The 19,870-nt window shown below is 44.2% G+C and overlaps 1 protein-coding gene across 4 annotated transcripts in view; it reads right to left on the reverse strand.

The window, feature by feature from the left end:
- The window catches only part of KIF21A (kinesin family member 21A), an 86,888-nt gene extending 86,117 nt beyond the window's left edge, over positions 1–771 (reverse strand). The window contains exon 1 of one of the 4 annotated variants that reach the window (XM_071423886.1): positions 520–771. In XM_071423886.1, the coding sequence (XP_071279987.1) occupies positions 520–563 (44 nt within the window). In that variant the 5' untranslated portion in view covers positions 564–771. The remainder of the gene's footprint in view (positions 1–519) is intronic. The other 3 variants (XM_071423885.1, XM_071423883.1, XM_071423884.1) reach the window with 3 other exon arrangements.
- Positions 772–19,870: the final 19,099 nt, after the last annotated feature.

A 19,870-nucleotide genomic window follows, 5' to 3' on the forward strand; every position in this document is an offset into this window, starting at 1 on the left:
CAATTTGAATTAACTGATGTTATAAAATTATTTAAGCTCCCCTCCCATCACGACTTCTACATACACCTAATTCCTATGTAGTGCGAGCAGCCCTATGGGAGTCCATCCCTTTGGTATGTGAGGTTAGACACAGCCTCCGCGGGATAAAAGCCTTTATCCTTCTAAAAATACCAGCGTGTCTCCTAAAGCTCCGTGATGCAAACAGCATCGCCACAGTCCAGGGGCTGCTCTGCTTCCATGAGTAAGCACTACCAGCACCGGGCTATAATTAGTTGGGAGTATTTTTAGGGTCACTGCTCAAAATTAGAGAGAAATGACTGAGAAAGACCTCAGAATGGTGGGGGGGTTCCCCTCTCCTTTGGCTATCTCCTACTGCTGGGCGGAAAAAGCGGCTCCGCAGGGGCCGAGGGGAGGCGACCCCCTCTCCGCAGGGAAGATGTGCCGGGCTGCCGTCCCCGGCCGGGTGGGCGCTGGGAACGGCCCCGCCGCCCGCCCCCGGCCCGCAGCAGCGCCGCTTACCTGACCGCCACCCGCACCGAGCTCTCGTCCGGGCCGCCCGACATGGTGCCAAGGGCGAGGGGCGGCCGCAGCCGCGCCGGGAGCTCCGCCGGGCCGCGGAGGAGGTGGGGGCACTGCTTCGGCTCCCCCTCACCTCCTCCTCCTGCTCCGCCACCTCCTCACTCCAGCCATTTTAGGTGACTGAATGAATAGGTAGGAGCCGCGGCAGTGCAGGGCGGTTCGCACCGCTCCTCCTCCTCCTCCTCCTCCCCCCCGCCCCGCTCCGGCCCAGCCCCTCCAGAGCCTGGGCAGGGATCGCTGTCAGTCAGCCACCGGCGGGCCGAGCCACGGCCCCGGTCACCGGCCGCCCGCCCCGCCGGGCCCGCCCGCTGCAGCCGCAGTGCGTCAGCGGCCCCGCCCCGGGCCGCCGCCAGCGCGGGGAGACGGCGGGCGTGAGGGCACGGAGCTCCCGACACCGACACCCAGCGACACAGACACCCAGCGACACAGACACCCAGCGCCACAGACACCCAGCGCCACAGACACCCAGCGCCACAGACACCCAGCGCCACAGACACCGCCTCCTCGACACGAACGCCTTCTCCGCGTGCCCCCTTCATATACACACACCCCTCCTGAGGCGCCGTGTCTCCACGCACACCTGTTCCTTATGTGGGCACACACTCCTCGCGTTTGCCTTCCCACAGCACACTCCCGGTGCTCGCACAGATCCCCTCACGCCTGCTCGCCCGTGAAGGCTCGGCACACTCGCCCTGCCCATGCCCTGTGCGCTGGCAGCTGTGGGCGCTCAGGGCGCCCTGGAGGGGCCCGGCCACTCGTGCCTGTTCTCCGGGCTCGCAGGGGCACACGCGTGGCGCTGCCCGCCTGCTGCAGCGCTGCACACGCACAGCTCCTCCCCACACACCTCTGCGCTCAGGCCAACAACACGCTCGGCTCTTGCACGCACAACGCACACGGGCTCTGCACGCAGCTTCCGAGGCCTCCATCCCGGGAAAGAGGGGCCCATCCCGCTGTCTGGGCTGGGTCGTTTGCCCTTGCACGTTTTTCCTTTTCCCAGGCGGGAATGAGATGTCCTCATTCCTCTTCTGGCCCTGTGTGGTGCTCGCGACCCTCGTGCCGGCGGGCGCACACAGTTGTCCCACCTTCCTGGGGTACTTGCAGGTTTGTTTGCCGAAGCTGCTCCAGCCACGCATCTCTGTTCTCACTTCGCTAATGAAATGCCTGGCTTTGAGCTGGAAACTGAGTGGGCGGATGACACTAATTTTTGATGCAAATCGTATCCCTGCCAGGAAAGAAGGCTGATTATTTTGCCCAAAACAATTCACATTCCTAAGGAAGATTTTCCATCAGAATAGGCCCGGGTTTGAATTCGTAATGATATGCTAAAAACCTTGCAGTTCTAGTTGTTTTGCTTCTGATAGTGAAGGTTGGTCACGCCCAGGTCCCAGCCTCTGTCAAAGATGTGCAGGTGAGGTCTCCCATCTGGATGGGGCCTCTAGCCATAGCCCTGAATCTTTCAAAAGTCTCTCGTTCTCAGCAGGAATCCACTGTGTTATTGTTGCTCTGCATGTTTCTCATAGTTATTTTCTCTGACTTATCTATTTCTCTTTACTTATGTAGAAATCAGATTGTTTCTAGAAAATGGCCCGTGTGGAAGTTGCTATACAAAATGATGCTCTCATTTCTTTTGAATTGCACAGCACCAGCATTCAAATCCCTGGCCGCATTTGAAAATAGGGGGAACTTAAGCTACATACCATATTGATGAGGTAAACTGAGATAATATTTATCCAAAAGGCAGAAAAATCCAAAAGGCAGATGGTCCAGTATGAAATCATTGAGGAGTCTGGTATAGGCAGAACAAAGACTAGATTTCCCTGGGCTTCGCAGCTCATTATTCCGTATTTGATGCCATAGGTCAGATGCCTTGTTTCTCCTTTTGCCATGATATTTTATGGGATGGGCAAGATAGCAGATAAAGAAAAAGCTCCTACAGGTGAATGGTGTTGGCATTCATACCAAACAGCCTCAAAATGAAAGTGATAGCAGTTTCATAGTTCAGGGCGTTTCCATCTAGAGGGGAATGAACAGTCTGACTGTGTCATGCATCTGTGGGTATTTTACTGAGCTCTTTAAAAATACCTGCAGCTCACCCACAGTGAGTGGAATCCTATCGCCTAATTAGGTTCTCACAATTTATGTGCACTAGATTTACAAATCCAAATCTTATCCAGAAGTATCCAATGCATTTTTTTCAGCTGGCACAGTTACAAGGTTAATGTAATAAGCATACTCAAATGTATAACTAGGCACAGCATTTATTTCACATAGCATCTTTTGCTGTCCAGCAAAGCTCATCCACATCATATTGCCCATGTCTGTAAAATCCTGCTGAGTCAGTGTCTCTGATATGCCATGTGAGCTGTGCTGAAAACCGAGCAGGCAGTAGCAGCTGCAGGATGCTCAGACTCAAAATTGGACTGTAGACCTTTCCAGGGCCATTGGCTGTTGTGTGGCTATTAGACATTTGCTTCAGCTTGACTTCATCCAGCCCTCTCTCTTCCATACTGGAAAAAAAGTCAACAGATCAAAGTCTGGCAGAAGTTCTCCTTGAGCTTAATGTCATGTATATAAATGGGTTAGTATGCACAAATTTCAGACCTTAATGACAAAGGTTTTTTATCCACATTGGTATTAAAAAATGTTGGTGCTATAGTAAAATTATTCTATTCTACGTTATGTTTATTTCAGCCCTACAGTATTACCCACATATTTTCTGTCTTGTATATTTCACTGTCTTGTATATTTCACTCCAATTCCAGACTGTTCTGAAATTGATCTAGCAAGTGACATTTAGCTTCTTACCATGTTTCATGCAAATTCCCTGGTATGTGTCCATTCAGTAATAAAGCAGGAAAAAGACATAGGTCCTGTTTCTATGCAGGATTTTTCTGTGTGTTCCCCATTTCCAGAAAACATACAACCCTTCTGTCAAAATGAGCTTTTATTTGATTTTTTCCCAACTTGTCCAATGTAATCAAGCAGAGTGCTATACTGTTAACTTGGCTGCATCAGGAAACTTGAATCAAATCTGCTTTTCATTTCTTATAATGTGAATGACCCGCACCCTCCAGCATCCTATTCATCTCCTTGAAGGAGTAACTTGAATAATATAAAGGGCACAATATCTCCCTTTTTTTTTATTGTGTGAGTATGTAGCTAAATTGCCAGTGTCTAGTTTATCTTTATACAAAGCTGTATAGGCTAGATGGTAACATTTACAGATTTGTCCAATCTCACAGCTAAGGAATGAGGCTTTCCTAAAGGTCCTCTCCCCTCAAGGCTACAGCACCACAGGTACCAACCACCTCTGGTCACTCCCTGAGCAGCTGCAGAGGGATGGGGGACAGACTTCAGGGCTGGGGAGCAGGGAGGGAGTTCACAGCTCTGGTCCCTGCTCAGTACTTGGAGGAGGACTCTGGGAACACCCCTCATCACTCCCTGGCAGCCATCCCGGTGACAGTGCCACACTTTCACTGCCTCCATTCTCCTGCCACATGACTCAGCACCATGAGCTTCATTCACTGGACAACCAAACAAAAACCTGTGCTTGCAAGGATGAGTGCTCTGCTTGACACACACACACAGCACACCCTGCACAGATGATCAGGCTGCCCACAGAGTTCCTGTAAGCCTCAGAAGCTGCCTAAAATCACTGAGCTACACACAACCTGAATGAGCCAAGCAGACCCCACTTAAGGGTCAGAGCCCTGTGCTTTGACCTGTGGATGTTTGCAGACAAGCTGTATCAGCTGTGCCTATGCTGTACCAGCTGGGTTTGAAATTATCTAATTGAAATAGACCACTTCCAATTTTTTAACTCGTAACTTAGTGCTAAATAAGCCAATTTAATCAAAGATTTGGCTTGTTAGTTGCTTATTTCTTTGACCTGTTGAGCATTTCATTTAATTTGAAGAGGAGATTCTGTTAAGCAACGGAGGTGACTTGATTTCATTGAGACAGGCAATAATACATAAATCACTGATTTCTGATTAATCTGTGTCAAATAGATTAATTGCACCATGACTGGTAGAAGGCTTCAAGAAAAATCCTTAGGTTTTGTCAATCAAATATTAGGTTTTGTCAAGTTAAGCATTTCCCCACCATTATGGAAGGCAGTGATTCTTTCAGATACAGACAGTGGAACACAAAATATTCAAGTGCTATAAAAGAATAATATTTAAGGACATTACATCTCGTCATCTGCATAGTTCATGCTGCTTTATTAAATTCACACACACAAAATAATCAGCTATATATCATCTCATAAGTGACTATTGTTTTCTTGAATGTATATACTAAATATAATCTTCTTTGCCACATACAAGCCACAATTTATTCCATGACTTTTAACACACTGTGAAGCCTAAACATTAGGCAAATAGAAGATAATGCATAAATTAAAGTGAGCAAAATTTATATTATATTCATTTATACAGTAATTTGAAAAATGGGAATATTTGGGCTTATATAAGTGGCCACAGATTTTCTCTCTGCTTTTTGCTTGTCCATGTCTGCCTATGAACTGTGTGACCCAATAATTCCTTGTATTCCAGTATCTTCTGATACAGGAAAGGTAACTGAACTCCTATGCAACTGTGTTTCATGAGCTGTTGCTGATGGAAATTATGTCAGCAACATTCATGCATCAGCAATACTCACTCCATTTTCTCTCATAAGCACTAAACTCTTCAACATTAATGTATACAGTGCTTCCAGCTTTCTACTTGGCAAAGTGAAACTTCTCTTTGTATTTTCTGCTTGATGCCTTGGGCTTACGTGAACCTTAGGCTTTTCCATAGTCACCTTTTGAAAGATCTCTGCTATGAACAAAACTAAACTTCTAAAAACTGTTACAATTTGATTTTTAAGAACTTTCTGGAAGTAGTTTTTTCTTCTCTGACTGGCTTCTCATTTTAAACTGCAGGTCTTGGAAAGCAATCAAGCCTATAAAAGACATTTTAAATACCTACCATTTTCTTCCCATCACTCACTAAGACTTTTGGTTAAATAACAATGAGTAAAGAAAAGTGTTAAGCCACTCTTAACTGGCAGGCTAAAATATACAACAGGGGAGCATTTGCTTCCAATAACTATGGAGAACAAAGCAAGCTGCAAACTTGGCTCATGACAGGATGGGGGGAAGTAATCTCAAAGTTGAGAAGGAAAAAAGGAGTGCAAGGTGATGTTTATGTAATCAGAATAACTGCAGATAAGGAAAGGAAACAAACTGGTTTAGTACAGATGTCTGTGGGGAGAAGAAGGTAGAGAAACCAGAAAGGACAGGGTGGAGAAGGAAGAGGGATTTCTGGAATCAAAGCCAAGCAATGGCTCTGCAGGGTTATTTCTGGAGCTGATCAGCATAAGAGGAAAAGCAGCATGAGGCACCTCTGAAGTGAGAAGAAAGGAGGTTGGTATTTTCCATCCACCTTCCAGAAATGAATGAACTATACAGGAGAAAATACAATGAAAAGAAACATATGATAAAAGGATCATATCTGGAGCTGAGCAGAGGATTCAGTGGGAATAGAACCACTACACTTGATGAAGAAAGAAAGTATTTCATTGTGTACTAATGCTTTTTACTCATAAAAATTTTATAACTATATTGTTGTTAACAAAGCAGTGTCATTTTCTTGGCCCCTGGCAGGCCAGAGTGGTTGTGTTATATAACAAAAATGTGCTTTTGCCTATACACTTATTTGTCTTTCTTCTGGGCCTAAGGAATGCTGTAATTTGTACTACTATTACTGCTGTCTATACTAAGATGGTCATATCAGGGTCATATATATTTTGATATAAACATGCATATTGTATTATATCCCATGTAGCACAAATACACATTAGATCCCCGTTGAACCAGTACTGCCAGACTAGAAGAAAATACATGAAAAAAACCAGAGCTAAAACATATCTCTGTAGCAGACCTCCACTATGTGATCTTAAAGAGATTCATGATTCAAATCAGTGGATATCACTAAGAATGAATATGCCTTTTATGTCACTGTGTTTTGAGGATTTGTTGGTTAACTGAAAGTTGGGATCACCTGTTCTGCAGTAAAATCTTGCAAGTTCACCCTGGCAACTGGAAGTCCCTTCAGGTATTGAAGGAAGAATCTAAATAATGGACATGAGTGGAAAAAAGACCAGAAAGTAGTCTTTATAATAATGTAATTTAGTTCAATCATTTATCATAATACTATTATAATCTAGCACAGTATGAAGAAAAAAATAAGTCTTAGCAGGACAAGACCTTACTGGGTCTTTGGGTTGTTAAATACCTCCCAAGGTTAGCCAGGTCCTGTAGTTTTTTGCAAGGGACTTAATCCTGTGGGTCAGAATCTTGTGCTTCTAAACCTGGTCCTTGGGCCTGACTCACCAGTGCTTTGAAATAAACCCAACATGGTCAGGATAACTGAATGTTATGCTGCCTTCATGTCATTGCAAAAGACTCCAGAGTAGTAACAGTGTAGAGTAGTAACAGTGTAAAGTAGTAAAGTAGCCAGCTACTTCACACATCTTAACCAAAGCCTGTACAGCCTTTTCCTTCTCGTAGAGAGAAACTGAAGCAAGAAGGACACGTGAATTGCAGATGCCTGTAGAAGAGATGCTTGTCAAAAACAATATTAGGGCTGATTCCTGTGCCTGCGCAAACACCATTAGACCACACCTTAACGAGATGAATTATTAATACAAAAGCTGCACGGGAAATTAATTTCTGCTGCCTCTCACCAAAACCAGCTGTTCAGACTTGAATGTGTCACAGTTGCACAACATAAATTTTGGCTTAAGGATACAGTTACCCAACATGATGGATTTTTCATTATGTCCTTCCTAATAGTATCCTCATCCTTCCTGTGTCCTTCCCATTTCCCTCTTCACCATTGTGATTTCAAGTTTTGGTTCAGCCTTCTGGAAAGTACTGAATTATGGGAGTCCTGTATTTGTATGGTGAGCACAGTATTAGCAGTCCCCAGGGCAGACTCCTCTGGGCAGCATCCTCTGTGCAGCCTTGCCAATCTGCCCTGGATAAGATAGAAAAGAAATTACTTTATATATTTAAATGATAAGCATCAAACCCTAGCACATCCCAGATGGAATCAATGTTAAGTTACACATCTCTGGTAAAATATCCAGATGAAAGTAGTTCCAATGAGAATGGGAAATTTTCTGTTTCCCTACAGAACCTGCAGATGACTACTAGCAGAGGTTACTTGCTTGCCAGTTCTATTATTACACTGTGTAAACATCTTATCCTGCTGAACTGTGTTCCCAGACTCCCTCCCACTTCTCTATTCCCTACTCATGGAGTGCCCAAGACCCAGATGGTGAATTCTTCAGCTTAGAACCTGTACAATTTTTTACAAAATCCCATTTCCTAATTGGCATCCTTAGGCATTACCACAGTAAAACCAATAAATAGTAATAACAAAAAAAGAAGGATGGAAGGTGGGTGAAGACATGACTAATTACCTAAACAATACTTGGACCACAAGCCACAGGCAACATAGGAGCTTGGGGAAGAACAAGTGGGTGGAGAGTTACCTGAACAACAGAGGGTTGGGCAGGTAAAGAGTAGATATTGCAAGACAAAACTGAGGGTTTTTATTTTGATAGCATCATGGAATTTATAAATTAAGGGATGACAGCTGTAGATTAAGCATGGCACAGGTTGCTTTACTCTCTCTGTGAGTGCAGGCTGGCTTGGCACTGTCACACAGAAAAAAGCTCATGGAAACGGTGATATAACAAGCTGGGAGATGTGAGAGGCAGAAGTTCCCAAGCCAGGTTTGCAGAAGGACCACGTGCTGTACCATGGCAGCTGCAGCACCAAGCCTCACCTTCCCTTTCTGTGAGGAAGGATGTGCTTCCATCTCAGGGCTGGGCTTGCACTTGGGTGGAGGAGAGGCATGCACTTATCCAGGTAGTAGCAATGGTTAAACAACAACTCCTCGCCTTCCCTTGGAAAAATGCAAGAAACCGAGCCTTGTTTACCTTAATATTTATTTTAATTTATTTTCATACCACTCACTGTGTGTATATCACTTGGAAACACTTAGGTCAAAAGATGATACAACAGTGACTGACTGAATTTTATTTAAATTTATATTTGTGGACTGGGAGCATAGATATAGTTGCTCCTGAAATGAAAGAGCACTTCTTTGCACAGTGGGTAATGAACTTCTGGAATTCATTGCCACAGGAGATTGGGAAAGCAGGCTATTAGCAGGCATAAAAAGGGATTAGACAAGATTTGTGAACAATGCCTTTATTAACAGATAATAAAAGGAACAGGCAGTCCCAATGTCTGTGGGCTTAGGAGACTGGACCAGAGGAAGAGGCCAGGTACACATGCTCTCCCTCAAAAGCATCTCCTATGTTCTCAGACTATGCCATCTGGATCTGCCTTGGCATCTCTGTTAATGTTGTGCTGGGAGTGTGGGGCACTTTCCAGGCTCTGCTGGGGTCTTCAGAACCTGTGGCTCAGCCAGGGCAGATGGCCAGCACCCCTGCAGCTACCCCAGGGCATCACAGGCACTGGGCAGCAACAGCACCTGCAGAACAGTTCTTAATGCTCTGATGGGTTAAGCCCTAACTGGTGCTGCTCAAAGAGGGCCAGAAACCAGCTTGGTGGAGTTGAAAAGGAGGTATAAAGAACAAAAAGGAACTGGCTTTAACAAACCATTCACTGGGGATCAGGAAAATATAGATGGAGGGAGACAGAAAATTCTGTTAATACAGTGCAAGTTTGATAATTGTTTGGGATAGTACCAAAGGAACTCACGCTCCAAAAAGTGAATAAAAACAAGTATTCCTTTATTTCAGGGGACCCACTAAAAGGACAAGTGAACATCAAACTAGACATGACTTTTCAGCTGTCTCTTTTTCCAGCTGAATGCTCTAAATACATTTGATTCTGCTCATACAATTTCTGAGTACTTCTACTGCCCTTTTCTGGATTCTTCCAATTCTGTTACCTCCTGCCTGAAATCAGGAGAATATACTGAAACTACACTCCATGTTAGGCTGCACCATGGATTCTTACCCTAGCACAGGGATGTTCTCTGTTTTTCTCATTTTGTTTGCAAGTCCTGAGGCTGTTTGTCTGATTGACCAGCACTGAGCTGGCATTTGTTATTCACCATCTAATATCTTCTTCCTGTATGGTAATAGTGAAATCTTTTTTTGTTTTGTTTTCCCTGTAAATGGAAGACCATCTTCTCCTCTGCCTTTGTGCTCTGAATTTCATTTACCACTTTTTATCACTGAGTCATTCTGTATTAGGAGATTCTTCTAGATATTTTCATAACTATTAAAGTTATTATCCATTGTCTGGCTTTCCATGGAAAATGTGGATCTTAGCAAATATTTTTCTGAGGCTTAGATAATCAAAGCATTGAAGAAATTAGGGCTGTTTTAGAAAAATATGAGGAATGAGGAGGACCTGTAATATGTGATAGACTGGTACAAGAGAAAATACTTAAATTAGCTCTGTGTGTGTGTGTGTGTGTGTGTGTGTGTGTGTGTGTGTGTGTATCCCTGGTTACATAATAGCCACAGAGCACATAACTAAAGAACAGAAATACCTGGAGGGAATGAGTGAACAGAGGAACAGGCTGTGATTGAGAATACAGAAGGAGGATCTCAGGAATGAAGTTCATTACAGTGGTCCATGTTCATATCCAAGAAAATCTCTTTGGGAAATCCCTCACTACTGAGACACTGTAAATGCCACTGGCAGAAAAGGACCAGGAGCAGCAGTAGTGTCCATTCAGAAATTACTGTGACCTCATTTGTATCTCTAGGTCCATGGACAGTGGCTAATCAACACAAGAAAGAATTCTGGTTTCTTTATGCTTTTTCTTCTGCGTTTTCTGTTCTTTGAGTGAAGTCCTACTGTAACAAATGTGGCAGTGTAATGTAAAAAATGTCCCTCACAACCATTGAATAGTAGTATAGTAGAGAAAAGAGCACCACCTAGTGCTAAGTGCTGTTTCTCGATGCTGAGGTGTCTCCATACACTCTTCTGGATGTCTTGATTTTAGTGTTTTCCTACAGTTTACCCCTCCAAAGAGGATGTAATCCTTGGCATCGAGGAGTATCCAGGCTCCTGATAAGAGCAGCTGGTTCATCAAGAGCTCAACATCTAAGAGTTTTGTGCACACTAAGGTAATGCCCTAGGCACCTAGTTCACATAATTGTGGTTATTTGTCTGATTCATTCGGGCTGGATTCTGCTGCCCTTACTCACCCAATGGAGTTTTGTGCTCCACAGATAAGTCTCTCTGCTTTCACTCTTGTGAAAATTCATCAACACTTATGGGACAGGCTTAAGATACCAGAAGACCAATCTTCTAATTCTTGCACTAATAAAGCCAAGGATTCATTGCATTTACAGTCTGATCTTACACTCACATCAAATTTTCTAGCTTTTCTTGGGTATGTGAAAGTTGTACTTTTGTTTGTTTGTTTGCCTGTTGAGGTTTTCCTGCTTATTTGGGGTTGTTTATTTGTTTGTTTGTTTTTAAATTATCCAGATCTTCAGAAAAAACATTGTTTTACATGAGAGTTGCCTTCACTATCATGATGATAGATCATACGCAACCTTAATTATTTTTTAAGCATTTATAGAGCATTATAAGAGATGTTATTGTTTGTTTTCTTCTGATTATCAATCCACATTATGTTAGTGTTCTTATTTTCGGTCTTCAAAGCCTTCCACTTTGTATCACAGCACTGAGTTTTCTGTCATAATGTAATTAAAATTTCAAAAGAAGACAAGAAGCAGGTAAATCAACTTGGAATAATTCTGCATCAGCTATCATTATGTATTATTTAAATAGCTCCAGACTTGAAGATACATGTAGCATTGGTTATATGATGTAATTTACATATAAGTGTCTATAGTAAAATGAAATTTAAATGTCTTATTCCATTGAAATTTGTGATCTTTGCTGACACCTATGGCCAGATTAAATTTCTCTAATAATGGAGTTATTTTTTACTTTGAAATTACTCAGCATTCACCATCATTTTAACAGGAAGATGATGAAACTCAGCTGTTCAAATTCCTTCCACATCCTCTGATTTGCAAAGCACAGTTTAGCCCAGAGAGCTTTTTATTTCTGTCCTTTGTAGTCCTACATTTTTATCCTATCTGGCCAACTTCTCCAAGTGCAGTCTTCACCTGAAAAGAAATGCTCTGTGACACCCAGAGCTTCTTCTGCCATATTGTGTCTGTAGTCCCACTGTTGCAAATATTGCCACCCACTAATGATCATTTCTTAGTTTAATTTCTAAAATATCAGGTGATTGGTTTGGATGTTTTTCTTTATAGGAATGTTTTCTTGTTTTGTGGGGTTTTTTTTGTAGCTTATAGGATCTTGGTTTAGTCTTACACATTTTTGTCCTTTATCAAGAGAAAACAGTGGAATATGTCTGTATGAGTATGTGCTGTATGAGTGTGTGTGTGTGTGTGTATACATATAGATAAAATACTTTGGAAAGGGCTGGGATTTTGCATCTTTTCTATAGTAACAACTGTGGGGAGCATGGGAGAGTCTGTGGGGAGTATCTCATTGCACGTGGGTTTAATTCTGTCACCACACTCAGCAACAGAACATCTATTCATAGCTACACTACTGGCACAGTAATTAAGTAATTGGCAGGGACTAATTGATAAAATACAGCTACAGTGAATTAAATAGCCTGTGCACCTCTAACTAGGAGAGTTATGAGTTCATACTTTTTGTCCTCAGGAAACTAACAAACTCCTGAGAAATGAAACCAAAGCAAAATTATGCTTTGCTATGAGTAAACCAAGAGCAATAACAGACTCTGGCAACTGCATAAAGTTCAGGTTTATGGCCCCATGCAAGGAGAGTGTGCAGCCCTACATTAATGATGAGCAGTAGCAGCTAAGATCCCTGCTGTCACCAAGGGCCTGCTGCTCTGCCCTCCCCAGCTGGCACCTTGGCTTTTTCTTTTAGAGGAGGCAGAGGTCACCAATCCTACCCTTCAAACCGAGTGGGGCTGGACTTGCTTTATACCAGGGCAAGGAGAGGGCAAGCCCTGCTCCACTCTGCCTGGAAGCTGTTCAAGCCTCCTTCCCCTGTTTGTTCCACAAGGTCTAGGGAAGGAAAAAAGCATACCTGTGTTAATGCCAACTTGGGAGAGTCAGTTATTCCCTAGGGACTTCTTTCTTTTCTCACACAGCGTGCCCACTGTCAGGAATGTTTGGCTAGTTGCAAGCAAGAAGCCAGAGTCCTGCCCTGCTGTGATGATAACTTTTGCAGGAGTGAACTAATGGCATCTATTTAAAAATTGTTACAGACCAAAGATTTTTTTTTCCCCAGACTGTCTATTTGTTCCCAGTTCTGGTTTTGTTCTGTGTTTTCAGTGAGCATATAATTACCATGAATTATATAGCAGAACAGGGTGTGTATAAGGCACACCTTGAACAAGCAGGTTCTCATTGGCTTGAGCAATGGCTTGAGAGATGTTGTTTCCCAAGCACAGCTTGCAAACCCACGGTCTGGGAGGCTTCTGCTGAAAACTGTTTTGTTTTAAAACTTTAAAAAGTGACATATCATACCTCCTGCTATGACAGGGCAATCTGTAGCTCTTGGATTAACTAACCATAGCCTCTCCTTATAGCAAACATAGAAACAATAAAGATCACAGACTAAAATTATATTAAAGCAGATACAGATATTGACTGTCAATCATTTTTAGCAGATGTCTAATAAATCCTTCTTTTTATGTTTGGGCAGGGCAAAGTAACCATCTTGCAGGTTTCATCACCATATTTCAGTTTAGTCCTAAGATTATTCACAGAATGGTTTGGTTTTGAAGGGACCTTATAGATCATCTCGTTCAACCCCCCTGCTATGGGCAGGGACACCTTCCAGTAGATCAGAGTCCCATCCAACCTGGCCTTGAGCACTTCCAGGTCACCAAGATGAGACTGACTAATCTGTAGTTCCTGATATCTTTCTTTTTCCTTTTTCTAAAAATGAGGGTTATGCTTCCCCTTTTTTAGTCAGTGGTTCCCCTTTTTTAGTCAGTGGTTCACTGACCACCACAACTTCTCAAATATGATGTATATTGGCTTACCCTCTCTCCCCACCTCAGGACCCACAGATGGCTCCCATCAGGTTCCATGGGCTTGGTCACACCTTCAGGTACCTTAGATGGTCTGAAACCTGATCTTCTCCAACAGTGGGCAGTTCTTCATTCTCCCAGTCCTGCTGACTTCCTCTTTGCATCACTCCTGACTTTGGAGGAAGTGACCTTTGAATATTAACCACCTTTCTCAGGCTTCTCTTCCCTCCAGGACTTTCTCCCATGGCACTCTATCAAGCAGATCCCTGAACAGGCCAAAATCTGCTCTGCTAAGTACAGGGTTTTGAGCTTGCTGTGCATCCTAATCACCACCCTAAGGATCTCAAACTCCACCACTTCATGGTCACTGCAGCCCAGGCTGCCCTGGAGATTCACATTCCCCACCAGATCCTACTGTTGGTGAGATCCTATCCCTTGGAGGAGTTACTACCAATGCATTCCAGGAGCATCCTGGATTGCTTATGCTCTGTTGTGTTGTCCTTCCAGCAGATTTTGGGGTGGATGAAGTCCCCCATGAACACCAGGAGTTCTGAATGTGAGGACACCCACAGAGGACCTCATGTGGTTCCTGGCCTGGCAGCTGTAGCAGACCCCACTGCAACGTCCCCTGTCCCTGCCCTCCCTTTAATCCTGACCCACAGGCTCTCTCCTCTTTGCCCCAGACTTTGCTCCATGCCCTCCAGCTGGTCACTGGCACGAGGGCAGCACCCTCCCCTCATCTCTCCTGCCTGTCCTTCCCAAAGAGCCCTGTCCCTCCATTGCAGCCCTCCAGGCACAGCTGCCATCCCAGGACACGAGAGCACAGCCCTGCAGGGGTGTGCACGTCTCTACCTCCTCCTGCTGATCCCCTGTGCTGTGTGTGCCTGCACAGGGGCAGTGAGGCTGCAGCCCCAGTGAAACCAACTCTGGCTGGAGTGTCAGGAATTCCTTTGTGCTGCCCTTCAGGTGCTCTCCTGCTGACCTGTGATTCCACTTCAGTGTCTGGGCATCTCTTGCTTTCCCTGGCATCAAATGGGCAGGACTGGAAAGGACCAGTCCTTACCAGAGATTTCCCTCCCCTGGCACCCTTACTTTAAAGCTTTCTTCACCAGCTGGGCAAGCCCCTGACCAAAGATGCTCTTCCCTTTCTCTGCCAGCTGGACCCCATCAGTAGTCCAGGTTTCTCAAAGTGGGAGCCATGGTATAAGCAGCCAACCCCTGGCTGTGGCCCCAGTTCTGTGACCATTTGTTGAGTCACCAGGTTCAACTGGCCCTTTCAAGCCCCTTCCCTTTGACCAGAAGAACTGATGAAAAAATAACTGCTCCCCAGAGCCCTCAGTCTCCCTGCTCTGAAGTCCTTCTTGATACCTCTTGTTACAGCATTAGCTTGATACCCCTGTACTCAGTCTGTTACAGAAGCCTTTCATGAAGGCATCCTGAAGGCTTCAACATGCAAGGTGATTAAAAAACTACAAAAAACTAAAGAGCAAATTATTGTCAGACAAGCACAGGGATAGAAGGAGCTCACCTGCCTGAAAATCAGTGCTGCTGCTCCAGTCAAAAGAGGTAACTGATTATCATTATAGGCACAGGACAAATACACAGGAAATATTTATTTATATTCATTCTTCCTGTTTATTTTTTTTCTGTGTAGATTTGCTCAGTCTAATTCCTCAGTTGGGTTGATACAGTAGCAATTCAGAATTTTTTTCTGGGAATTTGTTATGGGTACCTTCCATGCTCCTCACTGACAATGTAAAATGCAATAAACCCAACCTTCTACCTGAGTGGTGGTCAGCTCAGGTGCTAGATAGGGGCAGGACACAAAGAAGCCTTATTACAGAGTTATTCAGTATTTGAAAGTTTTTCAACACTAGTCCCTTTCACAGAGTTAGGTTCTTAGACTGAAGACCCAAAGACAGTCTTTGTGCTCTGAATTTCTCTATTTACCTGGTAAAACAGTGACCACATTTTGCTGCTTGGCAAACTGTGGGACAAAGTTCTACCTCACTTCTTTTTTCTCAAGCATGAAGTGCATGATGTAAATGCAGGCCTGTGACACGTGTACATGACATCTCTGTCACAACATACCCTCAGTCCAAGACCCCCAGTGATGCTCAGAAGAGACCAAAGTTTCCCTGTGTCCTTGGTGAGGTGCTCCTTGGTCATACAGCAGATGAGTGGTGCTGGTAGCCTGTACTTTGCCATGTGATTACCAATGATAATTACCAATAAATAACCCCTTCACATAGCAAAGTCCAAGCCACATTGTGAATAACTGGGGTTACAGTAAGCTACCCCTATGGGCAAATTTTTATATAATTGTCCACTATGGGTACATGTTCACACAGCTTCCAAACTGTCTTTCAAATTAAGCTAAACCACTCAGACATGTGGCAGCTCATTCAAACCCTGGCAAACCCTCTCAAGACCCACAGAAAGCTTGGTCAGAATTTGAGTTAAAACCAAAGGAGCTGATGTAATGCTACTTTTAAGAAATAGTTCCTGCCTCCCCTTGTCTAGGCAGCAATGTGTGCAGCCATGTCATTAGAAAGGCAGAATTTGTCATTAAAGCCTTTGTGCTGCCCTTTTCCACTAAACCCTAAGTTAGGAGGCAGCAAGAATAATCACTGAGTTGTGCTTAAGGCCTGTAAGCCCAGAATCCTTCTACATAATAATACAACTCAATATTCATCACTATCTAATCTGCCATTCCATCTTCAGCATAACTGCATGTATTTCTCCAGAATGCTCAATAAAACACCCTTAATTATACAGGCTTTTCTGTATATATTCTAATTTAACTACTACTTACAGTATTTCTTTTTAACCTGTGGGTCATGTTCTTTGATATGAATGTGAACTTTAACCTCTTACTGTCATCAGCCACCTGCTGAACTATCTTCTATTACCCAACAAGTTTTTGTGTAGAAAATACTGTGATTTATGTACTATAATACAACCTTCTATTTAGTTACAGATAAAATCTTATGAAATCTTTTCTGGGAAGACTGAAGTTTTCCTGGCTTGACTCAATTTAAAGGTATACACATAAAATAAAAAAATAAAATAATCTTGTTTTGTTATATGGCATAAAGAGAAAGTTATTTTTTAAATTTTGTAGTTGGGCTGTATCTTGTCATGTTATCTTGTCATTAAGAGTTTCAAAGATGTAATGTTTTTTGTAAAGGCCAAACTCCTGCATACTCATAGTTATGCAAGAGTAAAATCTTTCCAGATTAATAGGAAAATATAGGAAAATCCAGCACTCATATTCACAAAGAAAATATGAAAACTCAGATTAGCCACATATTGAAGGCTTGCAAGTTAGAAATATTAAGATAACAACAATCCAATATTTGTTGTTTTCTAAAAATATCACTATTTTTAAGAAAAACTGCTCAAGGTGTGGCATTAGCAAACATAAAACCTTGCTCCATTTTTTCTTCATGAAAGTATCAGAAGTGTTTGAACTCTGCATTGGAAACAGATTATGCAAGCCATCCCCGGCACGTAGAACCTAGTTTTGAAGCATGAAGAAACAGGTTTGGAATCAGCAGGGAAATGGTACTGAAATATCTCTAGGTAGGAACAGGCAGGGAAACATTTCATCATGTTCTGTAACTCTCAGGTCCAGCTGTTTGGGGCACGTGCAGCAGTGCTCGTAAGGAAAACTCTTTCCAACTTTCATTTACACAATACGTGTGGCAGGCCAGGAGAGTCATATCCAGGCAGCATCTACTGCAGGCAGAAGAAGAACTCTGCAGAAAAGACAAAAGCATCATAGAACTTTGCCCACATGTTTCCCAGGCTGCAGCAGGTTAGAAACATTCCAATCTTGCCACCCTGTTCAGGACACAATTGATAATCACCAGGAAACACAGCTAAAGGTATGCATGGGTGTAAGTCTGTGCTGGCAACATTGAGTGGTGCTCAATGTGTGCATCTCCACAAGGCACATCAACATAAAGCTCTCATAAATCTTGATTACAGTGGAAATAAGGAGTAATTTCACATCCATGTGGGCTGGCTGGCAATCCACCAACAGCCTTCATGCACTGCTTTCTGTCCCACCCACACAGCAGTCACCAGATCAGCTGCTCTCCTGCTCTGGAGTCCCCTCCTCTGGGCTATGAGGGTGGGTACTCGTGCCAGCTCATGCCACACACAAAGCACTAGGTGGCCCTTGCAGTCTATCCCTGTGCCCCACACACTCATCATGCTTATCACTGGACCCTCTGGGTGGCCTGGGACAAGTGTCTTCCAGCACAACAGGAAGATGATGGATGTGCTGGTGTTCAGTCAGAGAAACCATAGCATGCCAGAAAGGCATTGCTGCAGTCATGGCTGGATGTGGCCAGAGGTTCCCAAAGGCATCTGGGGATCCCATAAGGACCAGGGGTTCAAAGTTCTACAAATGGGTTAAAAAAGAGGCATTAATGTTTTCTTTGGCCCATAGAATAATGGCTGAAGGGGTTGAAGGGGCCCCAGCTCTAATGATTCACTAAAGGTGGACAGCAGCTCCCCTGGCTGTGGACAGGCTCTTCTGGAGTGGGAATGAGGGCTCTCTGCTGTGGAAAGAGTGGTTTTCCAGCTGCTCCACCTAAGCCTGTCAGCTGGTGAGGGATGGGTCTCTGGCTGGTAATCCCACCCCACTGCTCTGGCTGGGGAGCGGCTCCTTCATCTCGTTCTTGGTTGACTTCATGGCAGCCCTTGCACAATCCCTGGAACCACTGCCAGGCATCTCTGTTATGTGAACACCCTCAGAGCTCTTATGTACTCAGTTTGAAACAGACTTCAAAGATGACTTGTTTCTAGTCTTCAAAAGAAAGTTCTACTGCCCCAGAGGGGAAGCATTCCCTGGCTTCCCTCTTGCCCAGCTTTCCCTTTCCTCCACCCCACTGCTGGCTTTTTTCTCTGCTGAGGAGCAGCTGCCCTTGCTGAGCCTGTAACCTCACCCCATCAGTGTGAGAGAGGAGTGGTGTTCCCTCCTTCCCCAGTCCCTTCCCCAGTGCAGGGCCTGGGCAGAGCAGCAGGGTGCACTGGAAGTGCCCTCAATCCAGGAGCCCTGCAGGACACCCCGGGATTGCTGCTGGCCTCGGTCCGGCTCCTTCCTCCTTCACTGGGGCCAGAAGGACATGGTGTTTGGGGAAGCCAGGCTGGCAGCTCTGCTTCCAAAACAGCACAAATGCTTCAGCTGGAACAGATCAGAGGAACTCACCTGTTTTCTCAACAAAGCAAATTCTCACCCATTTTATCACAAATCTCCTAAGAACTGGGCTTCACCCTGCCCTGGGAATTCCAGTTCTGTGGAGGTAAATAAAGGAGACATATAGACATATACAGAAAATATATTAAAAGGATCTTATTTTTAGTTTCACAGCCAGAGAATAAAGCCTGGAAATATGAACCACAGGTAAGGCCAAATGCAAAGCAGTGCTGTGGGTAGGTACTGCCTGTGCTGTGTGGCAGCTCCCTGTTCTGGGACCTTGACCAGCACCTCCTCTTGAGAAAGACATACCAAGGTGTAAACAGTTGTGCTCAAAACTCAATGAATAAACAGAAGCACAAGAGGAAAAAACCTAAAATTCCAAAATTTTCAACTTCCAAAACACATGACCTCCCCTTATTTCACCTTGGAAGAACAGAGTTGGGAGCATGTCCCTCTGTCTCTTGTCTTCAGACTCTGTGGTCTGTCAACAGACAGCCAGTGTCAGTGATCTCTGCAGTGGAAACCTGTCTGAAAGGGAGTTCTGACAGCCTCAGATCTGCTCTCCCTGGAAGCTCTTCTGGGCTAACCTCTTCAAAGTGCAGGAGGGACACACCATCTGCCTGCTGGATCAGAGGAAGAGTGCATGAGATTTAATTAAGATGATTTTGCCCTCCAGTCAGGCTGTTTAAAAATTAATTTTAGTTCTCCTAGCTCTTCCGTCAGACCTGTAAGCTAGAGGGAGCAATGTACCCTGAAGTATTGATTCTGCCTCTCAGATGGCAGTGACCTACATTCATGGCTGCTCAGCCCAGGACTCCTGCTGTGCCACCACTCTGCAGACTGGAGGAATGATCAAGGTGCTGCTTTGGATTAGAGGCAGAGGCAACATTAATCCTTTACTTTCTTTTAAATGCACCATGATTCATTATCTCAGGCAGGATCCCATATCAGGTGCATTAGGAAAGCTTTGGGAGAG

This window comes from Agelaius tricolor, unplaced genomic scaffold (genome assembly GCF_023055355.1).
Source record: "Agelaius tricolor isolate 1412-34295 unplaced genomic scaffold, bAgeTri1.0.p SCAF_3, whole genome shotgun sequence".
NCBI classification, from domain to species: domain Eukaryota; kingdom Metazoa; phylum Chordata; class Aves; order Passeriformes; family Icteridae; genus Agelaius; species Agelaius tricolor.